This window comes from Piliocolobus tephrosceles, chromosome 21 (assembly GCF_002776525.5).
Source record: "Piliocolobus tephrosceles isolate RC106 chromosome 21, ASM277652v3, whole genome shotgun sequence".
Taxonomy (NCBI): domain Eukaryota; kingdom Metazoa; phylum Chordata; class Mammalia; order Primates; family Cercopithecidae; genus Piliocolobus; species Piliocolobus tephrosceles.
This window is the reverse complement of record NC_045454.1, coordinates 8,678,542-8,700,201: the sequence shown is the minus strand read 5'-3', so window position 1 is coordinate 8,700,201 and position 21,660 is coordinate 8,678,542. Positions and strand designations below refer to the sequence as shown.

General features: G+C 49.2%; 3 protein-coding genes across 4 annotated transcripts in view; 2 read left to right on the top strand and 1 right to left on the bottom strand.

The window, feature by feature from the left end:
* Nucleotides 1–21,660, top strand: part of PRRG2 (proline rich and Gla domain 2) — a 238,234-nt gene that overhangs the window by 21,108 nt on the left and 195,466 nt on the right. The window lies entirely within an intron of this gene.
* Nucleotides 1–21,660, bottom strand: part of NOSIP (nitric oxide synthase interacting protein) — a 223,046-nt gene that overhangs the window by 21,674 nt on the left and 179,712 nt on the right. The window lies entirely within an intron of this gene.
* Nucleotides 1–21,660, top strand: part of TRPM4 (transient receptor potential cation channel subfamily M member 4) — a 53,899-nt gene that overhangs the window by 11,979 nt on the left and 20,260 nt on the right. The window contains exons 7-16 of the mRNA XM_031934804.1: nucleotides 3,001–3,062; nucleotides 3,215–3,406; nucleotides 3,646–3,745; nucleotides 9,708–9,820; nucleotides 10,278–10,622; nucleotides 10,797–10,931; nucleotides 17,660–17,789; nucleotides 17,964–18,109; nucleotides 19,242–19,354; nucleotides 19,727–19,804. Coding sequence (XP_031790664.1) covers nucleotides 3,001–3,062; nucleotides 3,215–3,406; nucleotides 3,646–3,745; nucleotides 9,708–9,820; nucleotides 10,278–10,622; nucleotides 10,797–10,931; nucleotides 17,660–17,789; nucleotides 17,964–18,109; nucleotides 19,242–19,354; nucleotides 19,727–19,804 — 1,414 coding nt within the window. The remainder of the gene's footprint in view (nucleotides 1–3,000; nucleotides 3,063–3,214; nucleotides 3,407–3,645; nucleotides 3,746–9,707; nucleotides 9,821–10,277; nucleotides 10,623–10,796; nucleotides 10,932–17,659; nucleotides 17,790–17,963; nucleotides 18,110–19,241; nucleotides 19,355–19,726; nucleotides 19,805–21,660) is intronic.

Here is a 21,660-nt window from a genome sequence, read left to right as displayed (position 1 = left end):
ACAGAGCGAGACTCCGTCTCAAAAAAAAAAAAAAAATTCCCCAGTCGAATCTTTCATGGAATTACAGTTTAAAAAAATATAAAAAAATTCCCAGTTTGTGGATATCTAAGGTTTACTAATGTTTGACACTAAATGTTTGATGCTAAATAAAAGGTCTTTTTTTTTTTTTTTTTTGAGGTAGGGTCTCACCCAGGCTGGAGTGCAGTGGTGCAGTGGTATGATCTTGGCTCACTGCAATCTCCGCCTCCTGGGCTCAAGGAATCCTTCCACCTCAGCTTCCTGAGTAGCTAGAACCACGGGTGCACATCACCACACCACGCCCAGCTAATTTTTTGTGTTTTTGGTAGAAGCGGGATTTTGCCATGTTGCCCAGGCTGGTCTCGAACTCCTGAGCTCAAGCGATCCACCCACCTTGGCCTCCCAAAATGCTGGGATTACAGGCATAAGCCATTGCGCCCAGCAACAAAATGTAAAAAGCAACTTTTATGTGGTGTCTATTGCTATAAAAAAATCCTATCGTTTTTATGGGGTTAGATATAGCTTTTGTCTCTTTTATAACCCCTTGGCTGCCTGTCTTAGAAAGGCTCATCCCACTCCAAGACAAATATTCTCCTAAGTCGTCTTTTAATATCTCTTAGTTTTATATTTAAACCTTTAATCCATCTGGAAATGATTTTTTACATATTTTGAGGTCAGGAGTCTATATTTCTGTTCCTCCAAAGGAGAAGCTATGTTTTCTTTATGGCCATTTAATAAACCATCCTTTCCTAGCTGAAAAGAAATTCTTGTGGTTGCGTATTCAGATCCTTTATCTGTTGAAATCCGTTTTGAAAACTTTTTTTTTCTCTACTTATATATTCCTGGGGCCAAACTATGCTTTGATTACAGCAGTTTAAAGATGTTTTAAGGCCAGGTGTGGTGGCTCACGCCTGTAATGCAGCACTTTAGGAGGCCGAGGCGGGTGGATCACTTGAACTCAGGAATTCAAGACCAGCCTGGCAACATAATGAAACTCCATTTCTACAAAAATAAAAATAAATTGCCAGGCATGGTGGCACATGCCTGTAGTCCCAGCTACTGGGGAGGCTGAGGTGGGAGGATCGCTTGAGCCTAGGAAGTGGAGGCTGCAGTGAGCCGAGATGGTATCACTGCACTCCAGCCTGGGTGACAGAGTGACACCCTGTCTCAATCATAAAAATAAATACATAAATAAAGATGCTTTAATATATGTTAACGAAAGCTCCTTCTCACTGTCCTTTCTGAACAATTTCTTGGCTCTTCTCTGACACTTATTTTTCCATATGAAGTTTAAAATGATTCTGTTCCATTCAAAATAGGGTAAACACCTCCAAACTTCCTCTTAACCTCCCTCTTTCTCCAGGCTGTACTGAATTTATATGTTAATTTGTGACAAGTTGACTTACTGTTAGTTTTTCCATTTATTAGACCTGTCCTTAAATAAAATTTGTAAGATTCCTCATAAATATCCTGTGCCTTTCTGGATGAGTGAATTCCCAGGTATCTCATAATTTTCTTTCTTTCTTTTTTTTTTTTGAAAAGGGGTCTCTCTCTGTTGCCCAGGCTGGAGTGCAGTGGTGCAATCACAGCTCACTGCAACCTCTGCCTCCTGGGCTCAAGCGATTCTCCTGCCTCAGCCTCCTGAGTATCTGGGACCACAGGCATGTGGCACAATGCCCGGCAAATTTTCGTGTTTTTTTGAGATGGAGACTCGTTCTGTCACCCAGGCTGGAGTGCAGTGGCACGATCTTGGCTCACTGCAACCTCTGCCTCCTGGGTTCAAGCGATTCTCCTGCCTCAAACTCCTGAGTAGCTGGGATTACAGGCATGTGCCACCATGCCCAGCTAATTTTTGTATGTTTAGTAGAGATGGGGTTTCACCATGTTGGTCAGGCTGGTCTCGAACTCCTGACCTCGTGATCTGCCCGCCTCAGCCTCCCAAAGTGCTGGGATTACAGGCGTGAGCCACTACACCCTGCCTAATGTTTGTATTTTTAGTAGAGATGAGGTTTCACCATGTTGGTCAGGCTGGTTTTGAACTCCTGACCTCAGGTAATCCACCCACCTCGGCCTCCCAAAGTGCTGGGATTACAGGTGTGAGTCACCTCGCCTGGCCTAGTTTCTAATTTTAATGGGAATAGAGTTAGTTTAATCTTATCTTTATGGTGCAATTGGATTTTAGTACATATCTATATTGTGTTTGGATAGCCCTTTCTATTCTCATTTCCTTTACTTTCTGTTTGAACTTTCACTCCCTCTGGCTCCTGATGGTTAATCAATTACAAGATTGACTCATGCAAGAAATACCTGCCTCATTCAAGGACTCAGGAGTCCCGGTCCTCAGCCCCCTCCTCCCTGGGGAAGTTAAGCATTACTGTCTTCAAAATCTAGCTCCCTCCTGAACAAAGACGACAATTGTGGCTGGGCACGCTGGCTCACAGCTGTAATTCCAGCACTTTGGGAGGCCAAGGTGGGAGGATCCCTTGAGTCCAGGAGTTCGAGACCAGCCTGGGCAAGATGGCAAGACCTCCGTCTCTACCAAAATTTAAAAAGTTAGCTGGGCACGGTGGTGCATGCCTGTCGTCCCAGCTGCTTAGAAGGCTAAAGTAGGAGGATCAAGACTGCAGTAAGGTGTGATCATGGCCCTGCACTCCATCCTGGGTGATAGAGTGACACCCTGTTTCAAAAGTTAGGCTGGTGCGGTGGCTCATGCCTGTAATCCCAGCGCTTTGGGAGGCCAAGTTGGGAGGATTGCTTGAGGCCAGGAGTTCGAGACCACCCTGGCCAACACAGCAAGACGCTCATTTCTAAAATAAATACGTAATTAAGTAAAAAAAGAAATGACAATTCCAATGAGCCTCTGAACAGAAGATTAGGACAAGGCTGATATTTGCCCCAGGGACTCCTGGGATATGTGGTTTTCTCCTATCTCCAGCAAAGGCTGATGGGAGGTAATCAAGCCCCCTTCTCTTCTTGCCTCAGGGACTGGAATTGACATCCCTGTCCTGCTCCTCCTGATCGATGGTGATGAGAAGATGTTGACGGTACAGGGGCCTGGATGCCTGGATCTAAGGAGGAAGGAGAGTTGGGGGCTAGGACTCCTGGGTCCTGAGTCATAGGGAGGGTCTGGGGGTCTGACTCTGGGTAGGGTGAATATCCTGCCTTCTCTGACGTGACTCTCCCCTTTATCCTGTAGCAAATAGAGAACGCCACCCAGGCTCAGCTCCCCTGTCTCCTCGTGGCCGGCTCTGGGGGAGCTGCGGACTGCCTGGCGGAGACCCTGGAAGACACTCTGGCCCCAGGGAGTGGGGGAGCCAGGCAAGGCGAAGCCCGGGATCGAATCAGGCGTTTCTTTCCCAAAGGGGACCCTGAGGTCCTGCAGGCCCAGGTATGACACTGGGGGCCCAACTCTGGATCCTGAGATGGGAGGGAACTGGGGACTTGGGCTTCTGGGTCTGAGGGAGGAGGGGCTGGGGGCCTGGACTTCCAGTTTCCAGGAGTAGAGGGTTCTGGGCACCTAGACTATTAGGTCCTGGAGGGGAATGGCCTCCTCTATCCCTTTGGACAGGGCCCAACAGGAGCTGGGGATGGAGCTGGGCTAGGGATCCAGAACTGGCTATTCCACAGGTGGAGAGGATTATGACCCGGAAGGAGCTCCTGACAGTCTGTTCTTCTGAGGATGGGTCTGAGGAATTCGAGACCATAGTTTTGAAGGCCCTTGTGAAGGGTAAAAGTTGTACCCTCCGGTCCTCCCCCTCTCTCAGTTCAACCTTGGACACCTTTCCTGGCCTGGGCACTTCATCCACCCTCTCTAATCCAAGGCCCATGCCCCCTTTACCCCTCTTAATATCTTTCCCCTTTGGGGCTTTGCATGGTGCTATTTGGGTAGTTTTCCCGGATGCTTCCATTATGTTCCAGCGTCTGCTTTCCTCTATTGGATCCATCTAGCCATTCTTTCAACTTTCCAGCCATCCATCCATATGTACAGGTCGATCTTTCCATCTCTTTACCTACCCATCCTTCCAGTCATCTGTCATTCTTTCATCCATCCATCCTTTCACCTGTCCATCCACACATCCACCAACAATTCCTGAGAATTCCATCCACTCATTCCTCCATCCATCATCCATCTTCTCACCTGTCCGTCCACACATCCACTGACAATTTCATCCACTCATTCCTCCATCCATTGATCTTTCATCCATTTACCCTTCTACCCCTCCAGCTTTTCATGCATCCATCCAACTGTTCTTCCATCTATCCATCCACCCACCCCATTCTTCCTTCCCTATATGCTTCCAATATGCATGAAGCACTCTGTCTAGACATGAACCAAAACACTGTCTCCCTGTGAGGAAGTCCAGATATTTCACTAGAAATGGCAGCTTGGAGGATGGAATGATGAAAACCAAGGCGGGGAAGCATAATACCCACCTGGAAGAGGCTGGGGTGGGGCTTATTTATTTATTTATTGAGACAGGGTCTTGCTCTGTAGGCCAATCTGGAGTACAGTGGTGTGATCACGGCTCATTGCAGCCTCAACCTCCCAGGCTCAAGTGATCCTCCTACCTCAGCCTTCTGAGTAGCTGGGAACACACCTGCCTGCCACTACACTGGTAAATTAAAAAAAATTTTTTTTTTTTTTTTGGTACAGACGAGGTCTTGCTCTGTTGCCTACGCTGGTCGTGAACTCCTGGCCTCAACTGATCCTCCCGCCTCAGTCTCCCAAAGGACTGGGGTTACCACTGCATTTCAGCCTGGGCGACAGAGCGAGACTCTGTCTCAAAAAGAAACAAACCAACAAGCAAAAAGAAACAAACCAGCTTGGCCTCTTTCTTGCTGTGTGGTCTTGAGAAAGCAGCTTCCCCTCTCTGAGCCCCGGTTTCTCTCTGTGGAAAGTGGTGATAATATCTTGCAGGAGTGTTATAAGCCTCCAAGGCAAGGTATGAGTCGTGCCCGGTCCCTGGTGGGGGCCCAGTAAGAGGGATCTCGTCTTAATATGGTTCCATTTCCTCTGGGGGCACGTCCTTCAGTATAAGGTGACTCTCAGGGGGCAAATCTGATTCACTCTGCAGAAGTTAACTCAGCAGCCTCAGCAGCCTCCTGAGAGAAAATAAGGCAGCTCTGTAAGATGTGGTTTGCGGGGGTGGTGGTGTAAGCCCAGCAGGAGCGTGTAAGTGATCGCAGTCCACTGGGGGAACTGTAGATGGCTGATAGGCCTGGGGATAGCAGAGTTGAATGGATGAAATTTCAGCAAGAAAGAAAGGGCAAGGTCTTTTTTTTTTTTTTTTTTTTTTTTTTAAGACGGAGTCTTGCTCTGTTGCCCAGGCTGGAGTACAGTGGCGCAATCTCGGCTCACTGCAAGCTCCACCTCCCGGGTTCAAGCGATTCTCCTGCCTCAGCCTCCGGAGAAGCTGGGACTACAGGTGCCTGCCACCACGACTGGCTAATGTTTGTATTTTTAGTAGAGACGGGGTTTTACCGTGTTGGCCAGGATGGTCTTGACCTCCTGACCTCGTGATCTGCCCACCTCGGCCTCCCAAAGTGCTGAGATTACAGGCCTGAGCCACCGCCCCGGGCCCATGAATGCTTCTTAAGAGTCTAGCATAGGTAGGCCTAGTGCTGGGCAGTTGGTATACTCCTTTGCCCTTCATCTCCCTTCCCTGCCTGCAAGGATTATCACTCCATTTTGCAGATGAAGAGACTGAGGCTCAGAGAGAGGAAAAATCGCTTGCCCAAGGTCATCTGGCTAGTAGCAGGGGTCAGGCTTTTCATGTGAGTCTGTATAATTCTCAAGCCCATAAGAAGGGGCATGTTTGGAGAGACGTCAGAGGCTCGCAGGGCTGGTATGTATCATTGGCATGAAGGGAGTGTTGGAGACAAGGCCAGTAAGGCGGGTAGGGCCAAACCACCCAGGACCTCAAATGCCAGGCAGAGGGTCTAAAGGCTGTCCTTGAGAGGCAGCAGAGGACCAGGGTCGGTTGTGTGGATAAAAAAGACTCTCTGGCCAAGTGTGAAGGCTCATGCCTGTAATTACAGCACTTTGGAAGGCCAAGGAAGGAGGTTCACTTGAGCCCAGGAGTTTGAGACGAGCCTGGGCAGCATAATGAGGCCCCCATTTCTATAAAAAATTAGCTGGGCGTGGCACTATGTTCCTGTAGTTCCAGCTACTTGGGAGGCTGAGGCAGGAGGATCGCTTGAGCCCAGGATGTCTCAAAGCTGAAGTGAGCTGTGACGGTGCCACTACACTCCAGCCTGGGTGACAGAGGAAGACCCTGTCACAAAAAAAACAAAACAAAAACAGACCCTCTGGGAGTAGGTGGGTGCAGAGTGGAGAGGAGAGAAGAGACTGCAGTGACAGTGGTTGGGGGGGCCAAAGCTTGAGCTGCCGCTGGGGCCAGGGGGACAGTAGGGGAGGCTCAGCAGAGAGTCAGGAGGCTGGACATGGGACTTGGAACTTGGGGGCTGATGGCCTGTGAGATGGGAGGGGCAGGAAGGGACAAGGACAGTATCTGGGGGTCTGCCTTATTGACTGGGTGGATAGAGGGGCCTGAGATGAGGACGCAGGGAAGATGGGTTTGAGGGTTAGATACTGAGTTGAGTATGGAACATGGTGAGTATGAAGGGACAAGGTGGGGACAGGGTCGGGTGTCCAGGTGACAAATGGTGCCAGATTAAGGCAGAATATAAAGCAAGGTATTATTATTATTATTTCTGAGACAGAGTTTCGCTCTTGTTGCCCAGGCTGGAGTGCAATGATATGATCTCGGCTTACCGCAACCTCCACCTCCTGGGTTCAAGTGATTCTCCTGCCTCAGTGTCCCAAGTAGCTGGGATTACAGGCGTGCACCACCACACCCAGCTAATTTTGTATTTTTAGTAGAGGTGGGGTTTCTCCATGTTGGTCAGGCTGGTCTCGAACTCCTGACCTCAGGTGATTTGCCCACCTCGGCCTCCCAAAGTGCTGGGATTACAGGCGTGAGCCACTGCGCCCAGCCTATTATTATTATTATTATTATTTAAGATGGAGTCTTGCTCTGTCACCCGGGCTGGAGTGCAGTGATACGATCTCGGCTCACTGCAACCTCCGCCTCCCGGGTTCAAGCAATTCTCCTGCCTCAGTCTCCCGAGTAGCTGGGACTACAGACGCACGCCACCATGCCCGGCTAATTTTTTGTATTTTAGCAGAGACAGGGTTTCACTGTGCTACCCAGGCTGGTCTCGAACTCCTGAGCTCAGGCAGTCCGCCCACCTTGGCCTCCCAAAGTGCTAGGATTGCAGGCATGCGCCACCATGCCCGGCCTATAAATCAAAATATTATAAATGATTTTGGGCTGGGTGCAGTGGCTCACATCTATAATCCCAGCACTTTGGGAGGCTGAGGTGGGCAGATCACGAGGTCAGGAGTTCCAGACAAGCCTGGCCAACATAGTGAAACCCCATCTCTACCAAAAATACAAAAAAAATTAGCCGGGCTGGGCGTGGCGGCCAGTGCCTGTAATCGCTTGAACCCGGGAGGCAGAGGTTGCAGTGAGCCGAGATTGTGCCACTGCACACCAGCCCCTGCGACAGTGTAAGACTCCTCTTAAAAAATAAATAAATAAATAAACGATTTTGTTTGCTTCTTTTGAAACTGTGGGGGAAGTAGGAGAGCTTCCTAGAATTATAGAAAATCATAGAAGGCCAAGCGCAGTGGCTCAAGCCTGTAATCCCAGCACTTTGGGAGGCCGAGACGGGCGGATCACGAGGTCAGGAGATCGAGACCATCCTGGCTAATACGGTGAAACCCCGTCTCTACTAAAAAATACAAAAAACTAGCCGTTCGAGGTGGCGGGCGCCTGTAGTCCCAGCTACTCGGGAGGCTGAGGCAGGAGAATGGCGTAAACCCGGAAGGCGGAGCTTGCAGTGAGCTGAGATCCAGCCACTGCACTCCAGCCCGGGCAACAGAGCGAGACTCCGTCTCAAAAAAAAAAAAAAGAAAAGAAAAGAAAATCATAGAAAAGCCCGCTCTGAATGGACATCTGGGTTTTGAAAGAGCACAGAAAGCCATGTGGTCCTAGACATGTGACTGCCTTTCTGGGCCTCTGTTTCCTCAACTACAGCCTTAGAGGCTACACTGGTCAAGCTACAGAGTCACCACAGCGTGGAATTTCCTCTCACAGTTACTGTAATTGATTACAGTGCTCTGAAGGGGGTGCCACTATCTCCCATTTCATAGATGAGGAAACCGAGGCTCCCAAGGTTCAATGGCTTGCCTGAAGTCACTCAGCTGGTACTGGTGGACCGAGGACTGGAACCCACGTCTTCCTGCCCCAGAGCCCATTGCTCATGTCTGCTGCATGAGATTATCTCTTTCTGTGGTACCAGTTTTTGGAGCAACCAGAATGAGATGAATTTGTTTTGGAGATAGATACAGAGCAAGTGGAGGCAGAAGGAAACCTAACTCCATGTCACAACAAATGCCCTTCAGGACTTTTCATGCCCCTGTTGACTGTACATGTTTGGATCCACTAAATAGCTGGATCAAATTTTTAAGGGTTTTGGCCGGGCGCGATGGCCCAAGCCTGTAATCCCAGCACTTTGGGAGGCCGAGACGGGCGGATCACGAGGTCAGGAGATCGAGACCATCCTGGCTAACACAGTGAAACCTTGTCTCTACTAAAAGTACAAAAAATTAGCCGGGCGAGGTGGCGGACGCCTGTGGTCCCAGCTACTCAGGAGGCTGAGGCGGGAGAATGGCATGAACCCGGGAGGCGGAGGTTGCAGTGAGCTGAGATCCGGCCACTGCACTCCAGCCTGGGTGACAGAGCAAGACTCCGTCTCGAAAAAAAAAAAATCAGAGATGAAGAAATGAGCCTTACTAATAGTCACCATACAAACCACCCTCTGCTATGGCTAAATTTTTAAGGGTTTCTTGTTCTCTCTTGCTGTTTTAGTGACCTCCAGGGTCTCTCCGAGTCCCTCTCATGTTCAGATTTTTTCCAATCTCATTTTCTGCTGTTGTCACCTCTTTCCCCTCACAACAAACCCCAAGTTTCAGAAATCAGAGTGACTCACATTTGTCATCATCTGCTGTGTGGTTTTTTTTTGTTGTTGTTTTGTTTTGTTTTTGCACCCAGGCCTTTGCTTCTGCTGTGCCTGCTGCTTTGAACGCCCTTTTCCCATCTTAGATGCACACCTCCCAATCCTGGTGGTCTTTCGAAGTGCTACCTCAACACACATTCTCTGGGAGCTGTCTTGGGCCACTCTATACCTCTGTGACCATATCCTCCTCTGGGTCCTAATCATATTATATGCCCACCTCTGAGGGCACCAAGCACTCTAAGGGTAGTTATGTGTTGGGGGGACATATTTCCCCCAATAGAACCAGCTTCCTCAGGGTAGGAACTGTATCCGATTTCTCTCTCCACTGCTTGGTCCATAACATACCTCAATAAATATTAAATGAATAAGTGATTCCTTTTCTTTCTTCTTGGGGGCTGTAAACCAGTGGTCTGTGCTCTGGCCCTGAGCCAAATGACCTTATGCTTATCATAACCTGACTGCTTAAAGACCCCCACACTCTGCCCAGTAGCACCCCCTTTATGCAGAGTTTAAAAGTCAGGCATGCAAAATAGAAGCAAAATAGACATTCATAAGATGTCCCTCCTCCCCTGACTTCTTGCCCCCTCTCCCTCTAATCCTTCCAGCCTGCGGGAGCTCGGAGGCCTCAGCCTACCTGGACGAGCTGCGTTTGGCTGTGGCTTGGAACCGCGTGGACATTGCCCAGAGTGAACTCTTTCGGGGGGACATCCAATGGCGGGTGAGGGGTCAGGGCCTGGGGTTGGGCATCCTGACAAGGGGACTGTGCTCTCCTCCCTCTCTGCCTTTTTAGACACCTTTCCACCCTGCCTTCCATTATGGCCTGTCCAGCCTTCCCTTAATTGCCCATCCATCTCTGATTGTCCATCTGCCCCAACATGTTTCCTCTCTCCCCATCCATCCCTCTGTCCATCTATCCATCTCTCCACCCTGTACATCCATCTATCCATTCATCCGTTCATTCATCTATTTATCCATCCATCCATTTGTCCATCCATCCATCCATCCATTTTATCCATCCATCCCTTTGTCCATCCATCCGTCTGTCCATCCATCCATCCATCCATCAAGCCATCCATCCATCCATCCATCCATCTGTCCCTCATACCGTTGTACTCCCTTCTCTTGTCCTTAACCTTTGAGCTAATCTCTTCCCCCATTCATCGCACCCCCGCCAGTCCTTCCATCTCGAAGCCTCCCTCATGGACGCCCTGCTGAATGACCGGCCCGAGTTCGTGCGCTTGCTCATCTCCCACGGCCTCAGCTTGGGCCGCTTTCTGACCCCGATGCGCCTGGCCCAACTCTACGGCGCGGCGCCCCCCAACTCGCTCATCCGCAACCTTTTGGATCAGGCGTCCCACAGCGCAGGCACCAAAGCCCTAGCCCAAAAAGGGGGAGCTGCGGAGCCCCGGCCCCCTGACGTGGGGCATGTGCTGAGGATGCTGCTGGGGAAGATGTGTGCGCCGAGGTACCCCTCCGGGGGCGCCTGGGACCCTCACCCAGGCCAGGGCTTCGGGGAGAGCGTAAGGACCGGGCAAAGCTGGGGGGGCCCCCTCTCCATGGGAAGGACCTGGGGGCGGGATTACATCAGGAATGGGGCGTGGCCAGAGCAGGGGTGTGACCAAACCAGGGGCAGGGCTGGTGGTGGCCAGTGTTGGGGAGGGGCCAGTCCTCACCACCCCTCCTTTTGCTGGCAGACGGGTCTGCTCTCGGACAAGGCCACCTCGCTGTTCTCACTGGATGTTGACCTCGGGCAGGCCCCCTGGAGTGACCTGCTTATTTGGGCACTGCTGCTGAACAGGGCACAGATGGCCATGTACTTCTGGGAGATGGTGAGTGCTGACTTGGCGCTCCTGCATCCCTGTCCTTTAGGCCACTGGATGCCAGTGTTCACCATACAATTACCATACAATTCCCCGACCCCTGACATCACCTGACCGTCGCCCCATCCTCCATCCGTGATATATGCCTCCAACTGCTTCCTCTTTCTTTTCTCTCCCTCATATCAAGCATTATTTTATATTTTTACTTTTCGAGACAGAGTCTCGCTCTGTTGCCCAGGCTGCAGTGCAGTGGCATGATCTTGGCTCACTGCAACCTCAGTCTCCCAGGTTCAAGTAATTCTCCTGCCTCAGCCTCCCAAGTAACTGGGATTACAGGCACCTGCCACCATGCATGGCTAATTTTTGTATTTTTTTTTTTTTTTTTTTAAGTAGAGATGGGGTTTCACCATGTTAGCCAGGCTGGACTGCTGACCTCAAGTGATCCGCCTGCTTCGACTTCAAAAAATGCTGGGATTACAGGCATGTGCCACCATGCTCGGCCAAGATCCTCTCTTTGTTTTGGCCTTTGATAACATATCTCAGTGTGGATCTCTCTGAATTTATTTTACTTGGAGTTCCTTGAGCTTCCTGGATGTGTAGACTTACGTCTTTCACGAAATTTTGGAAGTTTTTAGGACATTATATCTTCAAATATTATTTCTTTCCCTTTCTCTCTTTCTTTTCCTTTTGGACTCTCATTATGTGTGTATTAGTATTCTGTATGGTGTCTTGCAAGTCCCTTAGGCTCTACTTATTTTCCTTCATTTGTTTTTCTTTTTTCTCCTCCAGCTGGATAATCTCAATGAACTTAGCTTCAAATTCACTGATCTTTATTTTGCCTTTTTTATGAATCTACTGTTGAGTCCCTCTAGTGGTTTTTATGTTTCAGTTATTGTGCTTTTTAGCTTCAGAGTTTCTGTTTGGTTCCTTTCTGTAATTTCTATCTCTATATTCTTTTTTTTCTCCCCTGGTCCCACTACAAAACTTTATTTTTGATTAGAGTACCATTCTCAATCTCTTCTATAAAAAGCAGGAAAAAAAAGCACCACTTCACTCAAGACCTATGTACATATAAGATGTTTTCTGGTTTTTTATTTTTTATTTTTTTAAATTTTTATTATTATTATTATTATTATTATTTTTTTTTTGAGACGGAGTCTCGCTCTGTCGCCCAGGTTGGAGTGCAGTGGCCGGATCTCAGCTCACTGCAAGCTCCGCCTCCTGGGTTCACGCCATTCTCCTGCCTCAGCCTCCCGAGTAGCTGGGACTACAGGCGCCAGCCACCGCGCCTGGCTAGTTTTTTGTATTTTTTAGTAGAGATGGGGTTTCACCGTGTTAGCCAGGATGGTCTCAATCTCCTGACCTCGTGATCCGCCCGTCTCAGCCTCCCAAAGTGCTGGGATTACAGGCTTGAGCCACCGCGCCCGGCCTAAATTTTTATTATTTTTAAAAAAATAAATTCAGTGTTCACATTTCTATAAAGAATTAACCCAGTTTCAGGAAACACTGCCTCTATCTCTGTATTCTTATTCTCTAGGGGGTGAGACATCTTTTTCCTGTCTACCTTTAGTTCTTTTTTCATGATTTCCTTTAGCTCTTTGAGCATATTTAAGACAGGTTATTTAAAGTCTTTGTCTAGTAAGTTCAATGTCTGAGTTTCTGCAGGGATAGTTTCTATTCATTTATTTATTTTTCCTACTCATTTCTATTCATTTCATTTATTTTCCTTTCTTTTCTTTTTTTCTTTTTTTTCTTGTTGTTGAGACAGAGTCTCATTCTGTCACTCAGGCTGGACTGCAGTGGTGTGACCAGAGTTCACTGCAACCTTGACCTTCTTGGACTCAAGCGATCTTCCCACCTCAGCCTCCTGAGTAGCTGGGTCTACCGGCCACATGACAAGCTAATTTTAAAAAAATCTGCATGGCCGGGTGCGGTGGCTCAAGCCTGTAGTCCCAGCACTTTGGGAGGCCGAGATGGGCGGATCATGAGGTCAGGAGATCGAGACCATCCTGGCTAACACGGTGAAACCCCGTCTCTATCAAAAAATACAAAAAACTAGCCAGACGAGGCGGCGGGCACCTGTAGTCCCAGCTACTCGGGAGGCTGAGGCAGGAGAATGGCGTAAACCCGGGAGGCGGAGCTTGCAGTGAGCTGAGATCTGGCCACTGCACTCCAGCCTGGGCAACAGAGCGAGACTCCATCTCAAAAAAAAAAAAAAAAAAAAAAAAATCTGCAGAGATGGGGTCTTACTATGTTGCCCAAGCTGGTCTTGAATTCTTGGGCTCAAGCAATTCTCCTGCCTTGGCCTCCCAAAGTGCTGGGATTACAGGTGTGAGCCACTGTGGCTGGTCTCTATTAATTTCTTTTTTTTTCCAGTATATGAACCATATTGTCTTGTTTCTTTGCATGCCTCATAATTTTTTGTTGAAAAGGGGAACATTTTGAATATGATAATGTTGCAACTCTGGAAATCAGCTTATGCCCTCCCTCCAGGGTTTGTTGTGGCTGTTGCTTGCTGTGGGTCATTGTTGTTTGTTTAGTGACTTTTCTTTTTTCTTTTTCTTGTTGTTGTTTTGGGATGGAGTCTCGCTCTGTGGCCCAGGCTAGAGTGTGGTGGTGCAATCTCAGGTCACTGCAAGCTCCACCTCCCAGGTTTAAGCGATTCTCCTGCCTTAGCCTCCCAAGTAGCTGGGATTACAGGTGTGTACCACCACACCCGGCTAATTTTTGTATTTTTCGTAGAGATGGGGTTTCACTATGCTAGCCAAGCTGGTCTCAAACTCCTGACCTCAGGTGATCCACCTGCTTCGGCCTCCCAAAGTGCAGGGATTATAGGTGTGAGCCACCATACCCACCCTGTTTAGTGACTTCTCTAAAGTTTTTTTAGAAGAAAAGTCTGTATTCTCTCTCTCTCTTTTTTTTTAGGAAAGTCTGTATTCTTTGTCATGTGTGGCCGTGGAAGCCCCTCTTCTGTTAGCTTAGTGGTCTGCTAGTGACTTGACAGAGATATCCTTAAATACCTGGAACCATAGAAGCAAACACAAGAAACTCCCTGTAAGTGCTGGGATTATAGGCTTGAGCCACCGCGCCTGGCCCACCATGGCTGTGTATTGAAGCAGTCTTTCAATAGTTAGCCAAGCTGTTTACAATTCTGCTTTAGTCTTCACTTCCTGCTTGTGCAGAGCCTAAAGTTCAGGCAGAGATAAGAGCGTCAGGTTTTCTTTGGTATTTTCTGAGTACGCCGCTAGCCCTAGTCATGCATCTAGCCTTTTGAATTTCCTGGCACACAAGGAAGCTTTTCAAAGCCCTTATTTCCTCCAAGTGTTTCCTTTCATGGCCTCTTTTTTTTTTTTTTTTTTTTTTTTTTTGAGACGGAGTCTCACTCTGTCGCCCAGGCTGGAGTGCAGTGTCCGGATCTCAGCTCACTGTAAGCTCCACCTCCCAGGTTCACGCCATTCTCCTGCCTCAGCCTCCCGAGTAGCTGGGACTACAGGCGCCCGCCACCTCACCCGGCTAGTTTTTTGTATTTTTTAGTAGAGACAGGGTTTCACCGTGTTCGCCAGGATGGTCTCGATCTCCTGACCTCATGATCCGCCCGTCTCGGCCTCCCAAAGTGCTGGGATTACAGGCTTGAGCCACCGCGCCCAGCTCATAGCCTCTTTCTTTCCAAGCTGCTTAGTGTATCTATTGCTGCCTTTACTGTGATTCCTTGACTCTGGTGGCTGTGGAGAATTCATTTGCCTTTGAAAGATTTTAACAAGCCGGTGCGGTGACTCCCGCTGTCATCCCAGCACTTTGGGATGCCGAGGCGGGCAGATCACCCGAGGTCAGGAATTTGTGACCAGCCTGACCAACATGGAGAAACCCTATCTCTACTAAAAATACCAAAAATTAGCCAGGCATGGTGGCGCATACCTCTAATCCCAGCTACCTGGGAGGCTGAGGCAGAACTGCTTGAAGCCGGGAGGCAGAGGTTGTGGTGAGCTGAGATCTTACCATTGTACTCCAGCCTGGGCAACAAGAGTGAAACTCCATCTCAAAAAAGATTTTAACACACACTGCTGGAAAGGCATTTTTTCTCTGGGGAAAGCTCTAAGGCAGGTGAAGCAAAGTCAAACCCTTCAGCTGTTGCTTCAGGGAGCCACCAGATAGGGCCCCACGCGACCACAATTCTGGAGGGTAAGGTCTGAATTGCTCCTCTAGTACCAGCGGCCCACACCAGGAATGTGTGTCTTTGTCTTCAAGGCTGCCACTGAGCTGGGGAGCTGGGGATATAGTAAGTGGGTAGGTTAAAATGCTGCAGCGCCCTCTTACTGAAATTTAGTAGTCTCTTCATTAAGCATTTTCTTGGTTTTTTTGGTAAGTTTTGGATTAGATTCCAGAATTCTAGAAAAGTTGATTCTGACAGTTTTTGCTAGCTATTGGTTGCTTTTGTGGAGGGATGAAGTTTTGAAGTTCCCTACACTGGCATTTTTGGTTACCTCTCCAAGTGCTTTTAAAACTTTTATTGTTGGCCGGGCGCGGTGGCTCAAGCCTGTAATCCCAGGACTTTGGGAGGCCGAGACGGGCGGATCACGAGGTTGGGAGATCGAGACCATCCTGGCTAACACGGTGAAACCCCGTCTCTACTAAAAACTACAAAAAACTAGCCGGGTGAGGTGGCGGCGCCTGTAGTCCCAGGCTACAGTAGTAGTAGGTGGCTACCTGGGAGGCTGAGGCAGGAGAATGGCGTGAACCCGGGAGGCGGAGCTTGCAGTGAGCTGAGATCCAGCCACAGCACTCCAGCCTGGTGACAGAGTGAGACTCCGTCTCAAAAAAAAAAAAAAAACTTTTATTGTTAGAGACAGTGTCTTCCTCAGTCATCCAGGCTGGAGTGCAGTGGCATGATCATGGCTCACTGCAGCCTCAACTTCCTGGGCTCATTTGATCCTCCTACCTCAGCCTCCCTAGTAGCTGGGACTACAGGAGCAAACCACCACGCCTGGCTAACTAAAAAAAATTTTTTTTGAGACGGAGTCTCGCTCTGTCGCCCAGGCTGGAGTGCAGTGGCCGGATCTCAGCTCACTGCAAGCTCCGCCCCCCGGGTTTACGCCATTCCCCTGCCCCCACCCTCCAAATTAGCTGGGCTTCCGGGCGCCCGCCAGCAACCCCAGCTAATTATTTTTTTATTTTTTTTTAATTTTTAGTAGAGACAGGGTTTCACCATTTTATCCAGGATGGTCTTGATCTCCTGACTTCGTGATCCGCCTGCCTCAGCCTCCCAAAGTGCTGGGATTACAGGCGTGAGCAACCATGCCCGGCCAAAAAAAATTTTTTTTGTGGATATGGAGTCTCACTATGTTGCCTAGGCTGGTCTTGAATTCCTGGGCTCAAGCAATCCTCCTGCATCTGTAACCACCCAATGGGTTCACCTTGCCTGCTGCCTAGACAGAGCCGACTTACCAAAACAGGGAAATTGTAATGGAGAAAGAGTAATTAACGCAGAGCCGGGCTATGCGGGAGACCTCAGTTTTATTATTACTCAAATCAGTCTCCTTGAGGATTCGGGGATGAGAGTTTTTAAAGATAATTTGGTGGGTAGGGGCTTGGGAAGTGGGGAGTGCTGATTGGTCAGGTTGGAGATGGACTCACAGGGAGCCCAAGTGAGTTTTTCTGGCTGTCTTTTGTTCCTGAGTGGGAAGGCAGAACTCATTGAGCCAGATTACAGTCCGGGTGATGTCAGCTGATCCATCCAGTGCAAGGTCTGCAAAGTATCTCAAGCACTCATCTTAGGTTTTACAATAGTAATGTTATCCCCAGGAGCAATATGGGAAGCCAAAGGCTGCATGACCCCCTAACCATAATTTCTAATTTTTTTTTTTTTTTTTGAGACAGAGTCTCGCTCTGTCGCCCAGGCTGGAGTGCAGTGGCACAATCTTGGCTCACTGCAGCTCTGCCTCCCGGGTTCACGCCATTCTCCTGCCTCAGCCTCCCGAGTAGCTGGGACTACAGGCGCCCGCCACCACGCCCAGCTAATTTTTTGTATTTTTAGTAGAGACGGGGTTTCACCGTGTTAGCCAGGATGGTCTCGATCTCCTGACCTCATGATCTGCCCGACTTGGCATCCCAAAGTGCTGGGATTACAGGCGTGAGCCACCATGCCCGGCCCATAATTTATAATCTTGTAGCTAATTTGTTAGTCCTCAAAGGCAGACTGGTCCCCAGGCAAGAAGGGCATCTTTTGGGAAAGGGCTATTATTGATTTTGTTTCAGAGTCAAACCATGAACTGAATTCCTTCCCAAAGTTACTTCAGCCTATGCCCAGAAGCAAGAACAGCTTAAGGGTTAGAAGCAAGATGGAGTCAGCTAGGTCTGATTTCTTTCATTGTCATAATTTCCTCAGTTGTAATTTTTGCAAAGGTGGTTTCACTTCAGCCTCCCAACGTGCTGGGATTACAGTCATGAGCCACTTTACCCAGCCTCCAACTGCTTCTTGACCTGTCTGTGACTGCTGAATTCATTCGAACCCCTGACTTGCATCCGTGACTTGCATCCCTGGTCTCTGAACCACCTGACTTCTGGCATTTTCAACTGACGTTCAGTTTCTTCCAGATCTGTCTCCAAACATTGCTTCTTCCTTGGCCTCTGATGACCCCAGTTAGTTTCTGACCTCTGACTCTGTCCCTTCCCTTGACTTCAGGCTTTCTCCCCCTCTATGAACCGTCTTTGAGGCATCCATGCCCGCTTTGTCTCTCCAGGGTTCCAATGCAGTTTCCTCAGCTCTTGGGGCCTGTTTGCTGCTCCGGGTGATGGCACGTTTGGAGCCTGATGCTGAGGAGGCAGCACGGAGGAAAGACCTGGCGGTCAAGTTTGAGGGGATGGGCGTTGGTGCGTGGAGCATGGTGCCTGGGAGCAGGGACGGGGGCTGCCGCCAGCGGGGGAATGTGCATCTCCGCACTCCTCACATATCCCTGCGCCATCCCCTTAAATTCCCTTTCCTCTCCCTTCACACCCTCACCCTACTTCCCATCCCTGTCACATAATTAACTCCTCTGCCTCTAGACCTCTTTGGTGAGTGCTATCACAGCAGTGAGGTAAGGGCTGCCCGCCTCCTCCTCCGTCGCTGCCCGCTCTGGGGGGATGCCACTTGCCTCCAGCTGGCCATGCAAGCTGACGCCCGTGCCTTCTTTGCCCAGGATGGGGTACAGGTGAGTATCTGCGACATCAACATCCCAAACAGTCTCCAAGTGGACTCTGGGAAGTAGAGGGATGAGCCCCTGCCATTGGGAACATCTATGGTCTTGACCAGCCCCTCTCCCTGGAGATTACCCAGAAAGTCTCTCTTCTCTCTCAGAAAGGCTGCTCTTCCCATAAGAAGCCTCACTCCCTTCCACTAAAAGCCAACCTTCCCACGACAAAGCCCATCCTCCTAAAAAGTTCCACTCCAGATAGAGAAACTCCTGGTGACCCTATCAGGAAGTTCCACCTTTAACCTAAGAAGTCCTTCCCGCTTTCACGGAAGAGTCCATTTCTTTCAAAGGAAGTCCTAAGTCATCCACAGGAAGTCTGACGTCATCCACAGGAAGTCCCATGTCATCCACAGGAAATCCTTTCCAATTCTTTTAGAGGTCCCTAGTTTCAGTTCTCAGCAATTAGAATGGCCTTACTGAACAATTACGTTTTATTTTTGGACATAAACTTTGGCCTAGGAAATCCCACCCTTTCTATAGGAAATCGTCTGCCTTGGGAAGCCCCACTTGCTCCCACAGTCTCTCCGATGCTGACAAGTTGACATTTTGGAAACATTATCAGTATTTTTAGTTTGAATCTGACAGGGGCTCAGAATCTCACTTCAGTACAGGAAGTTGTGCCCACCCAACAGGAAGTCCCATCCTCATCTGTTGGAATGGTTTAGCTACCCACATTTCAAACAGCTACCCAGAGTCCCTTGCTGTGGATAGTGGTTAAACTCATCCAGCTCTACCATATACAGGCTGTGTTTCTTTGGGCCATTTCCTTAACCTCTCTGTGCCTCATGTGTGCCAAGGAGGAGATACTAGTACCCACCCCCTTATGTGTTGGGGATTCAGTGGACTAATCTACATAAAGTGCTTAGCCCTGTATCTGCCATATAGTGTCAATTTAAGTGTTGGCTGTTTACTGTCAAAACCTGGCCCAAGTTGTCTTTGCCTTTCACCACCGTCTCCCTACCTCAATAGTTGTGGCTGTGACACTGGGCACTTGCTCTGTACTTTGGAGCTGTGGTCCAACCCTTGCTGGGCATCTTAGGGAAGGGGCTGTGGGGGATATTTGAATCCTAATCCTGCCCACCCCCCACAGTCTCTGCTGACACAGAAGTGGTGGGGAGATATGGCCAGCACTACACCCATCTGGGCCCTGATTCTTGCCTTCTTTTGCCCCCCACTCATCTACACCCGCCTCATCACCTTCAGGTCAGTACCCTGGGGTAAGAGTGGTGGGGATGGGGGCGGGGTGCTCAGTTTCTCCTTTCTGCTCACTCTGCCCACCTTTCTTCCCTCATCTGCCCATTTGTGTCCCTTCCCTGGGAATAGGACTGTCTCTCCATCCACTAAGGGAGTGCTGTGGGAGGTGAGTTTTGGGGGGATCCTCCCTGTGTCTCTAGTGGCAGTTACTCTGCCTTTCTGGCCATGGCTCTGGGGGAAGGTGCCTTTGGGGTGACTTTAGGAAACCACCTCTCTGTCTGTCTGCCACGTCTCCAGGTGAAGAAGTTGGAGTTTTGCTGGAGAATGCCTCTCCACCTCCTCTTCCCCTTAGTTCTCACTCTGTGCTTCCCTCCTTGCCAGGAAATCAGAAGAGGAGCACACACGGGAGGAGCTAGAGTTTGACATGGATAGTGCCGTTAACGGAGAAGGGCCTGTTGGGTGAGTGGAGCCCCCAGCACTGTGTGAGGTGGGGACATCCTGGGAAGTTCAGGACATGTGGCACTTCCACGTTGTGTTAGTCCCCTCTTGAGTTGCTACAAAGGAATACCTGAGACTGAGTAATTTATAAAGAAAAGAGGTTTCATTGGCTCATGGTTCTGCAAGTTGTACAGGAAGCATAGTGCTGGCATCTGCTGCTGGTGAGCCCTCAGGAAGCTTCCACTCATGACAGAAGGTGAGGGAGGAGCCAGTGTATCACATGGCAAGAGGAGAAGCAGGAGTAGGGGGTGCCACATAGATCTCATGTGAACTAACTGAGCAAAAAGTCACCAAAGGGATGGTGCTAAGCCATTTATGAGAGACGCACCACCAGGACCCAAACACCTTCCCCAGGCCCAACCTCCAACATTAGGGATTACATTTCTTTCCTTCTTTTATTTCTTTCTTTCCCTTTCTTTCTTCTTTCTTTTTTCTTTCTTTCTTTATTCTTTCTTTCCTTTCTTTCTTTCTCTTTCTCTCTCTCTCTTTCTCCCCTCCCTCCCTTCCTCCCTTCCTTCCTTCCTTCCTTCCTCCTTCCTTCCTTCCTTCCTTCCTTCCTTCCTTCCTTCCTTCCTTCCTATCTTGTCTTGCCTTTTTTGTCTTTTCTTTATTTTTTTTGATATGGAATCTCCCTCGGTTGCCCAGGCTGGAGTGCAGTAGTGCAATCTTGGCTCAGTGCAGCCTCTGTTTCCTGGGTTCCTGATCCGCCTGTCTCAGCCTTCCAGGTAGATGGGAGTAGAGGTGCATGCCACTACACCCAGCTAATTTTTGTATTTTTAAAGTAGAATCAGTGTTTTACCATGTTGGCCAGGCTGGTGTTGACCTCCTGACTTCAAGTGATTCGCCCACTTTGGCCTCCCAAAGTGCTAGGATTACAGGTGTGAGCCAGTGTGCCCAGCCAGGGATTACATTTCTTCCTTTTTTTTTTTTTTGAAATGGAGTCTCAATCCGTCACCCAGGCTGGAGTGCAGTGGTGCGATTTCGGCTCACTGCAACCTCCGCCTCCTGGGTTCAAGCGATTCTCCTGCCTCAGCCTCCTGAATAGCTGGGACTACAGGCACCTGCCACCACGCCCGGCTAACTTTTGTACTTTTAGTAGTGACAGGTTTCACCATATTGGCCAGGCTGCTCTTGAACTCCTGCCCTTGTGATCCTCCCGCCTCAGCCTCCCAGAGTACTGGGATTACAGGCGTGAGCCATTGTGCCCGGCCCAGGGATTACATTTCATTGTGAGATTTGGAAGGGACAAACGTCCAAACTATATCACACATCCCATCAGGGACTGAGATACTGAGGAAGCTTCCCAAATGCCAAGCTCAGGTCAGCCTCCTAACTAGCAGGGAACGCAGGCATGTGCCACCATCAAAAAAATAAAAATAAAAAAAATTTAAGTCTGAGTCTTGCTATGTTGTCCAGGCTGGTCTCAAACTCCTGGGCTTAAGCTATCCCCAAACCTTGGCCTCCCAAAATGGTGTAAGCCACTGTATCTGGCCTCAAATTTAAATATATTTATGTATATACAGCTTTTTTGTTTGCTTGTTTTTTCAGATGGAGTCTTGCTCTGTCTCCAAGCAGGAGTGCAGTGGTGCGATCTCGGCTCACTGCAATCTCTGCCTCCTGAGTTCAAGCGATTCTCCTGCCTCAGCCTCTCGAGTAGCTGGGATTACAGTCACCTGCCACCACGCCCAGCTAATATTTTTGTATTTTTAGTAGAGACGGGGTTTCACCATGGTGGCCAGGATGGTCTCCATCTCCTGACCTCGTGATCTGTCCACCTCAGCCTCCTAAAATGCTAGGATTACAGGCATGAGCCACCA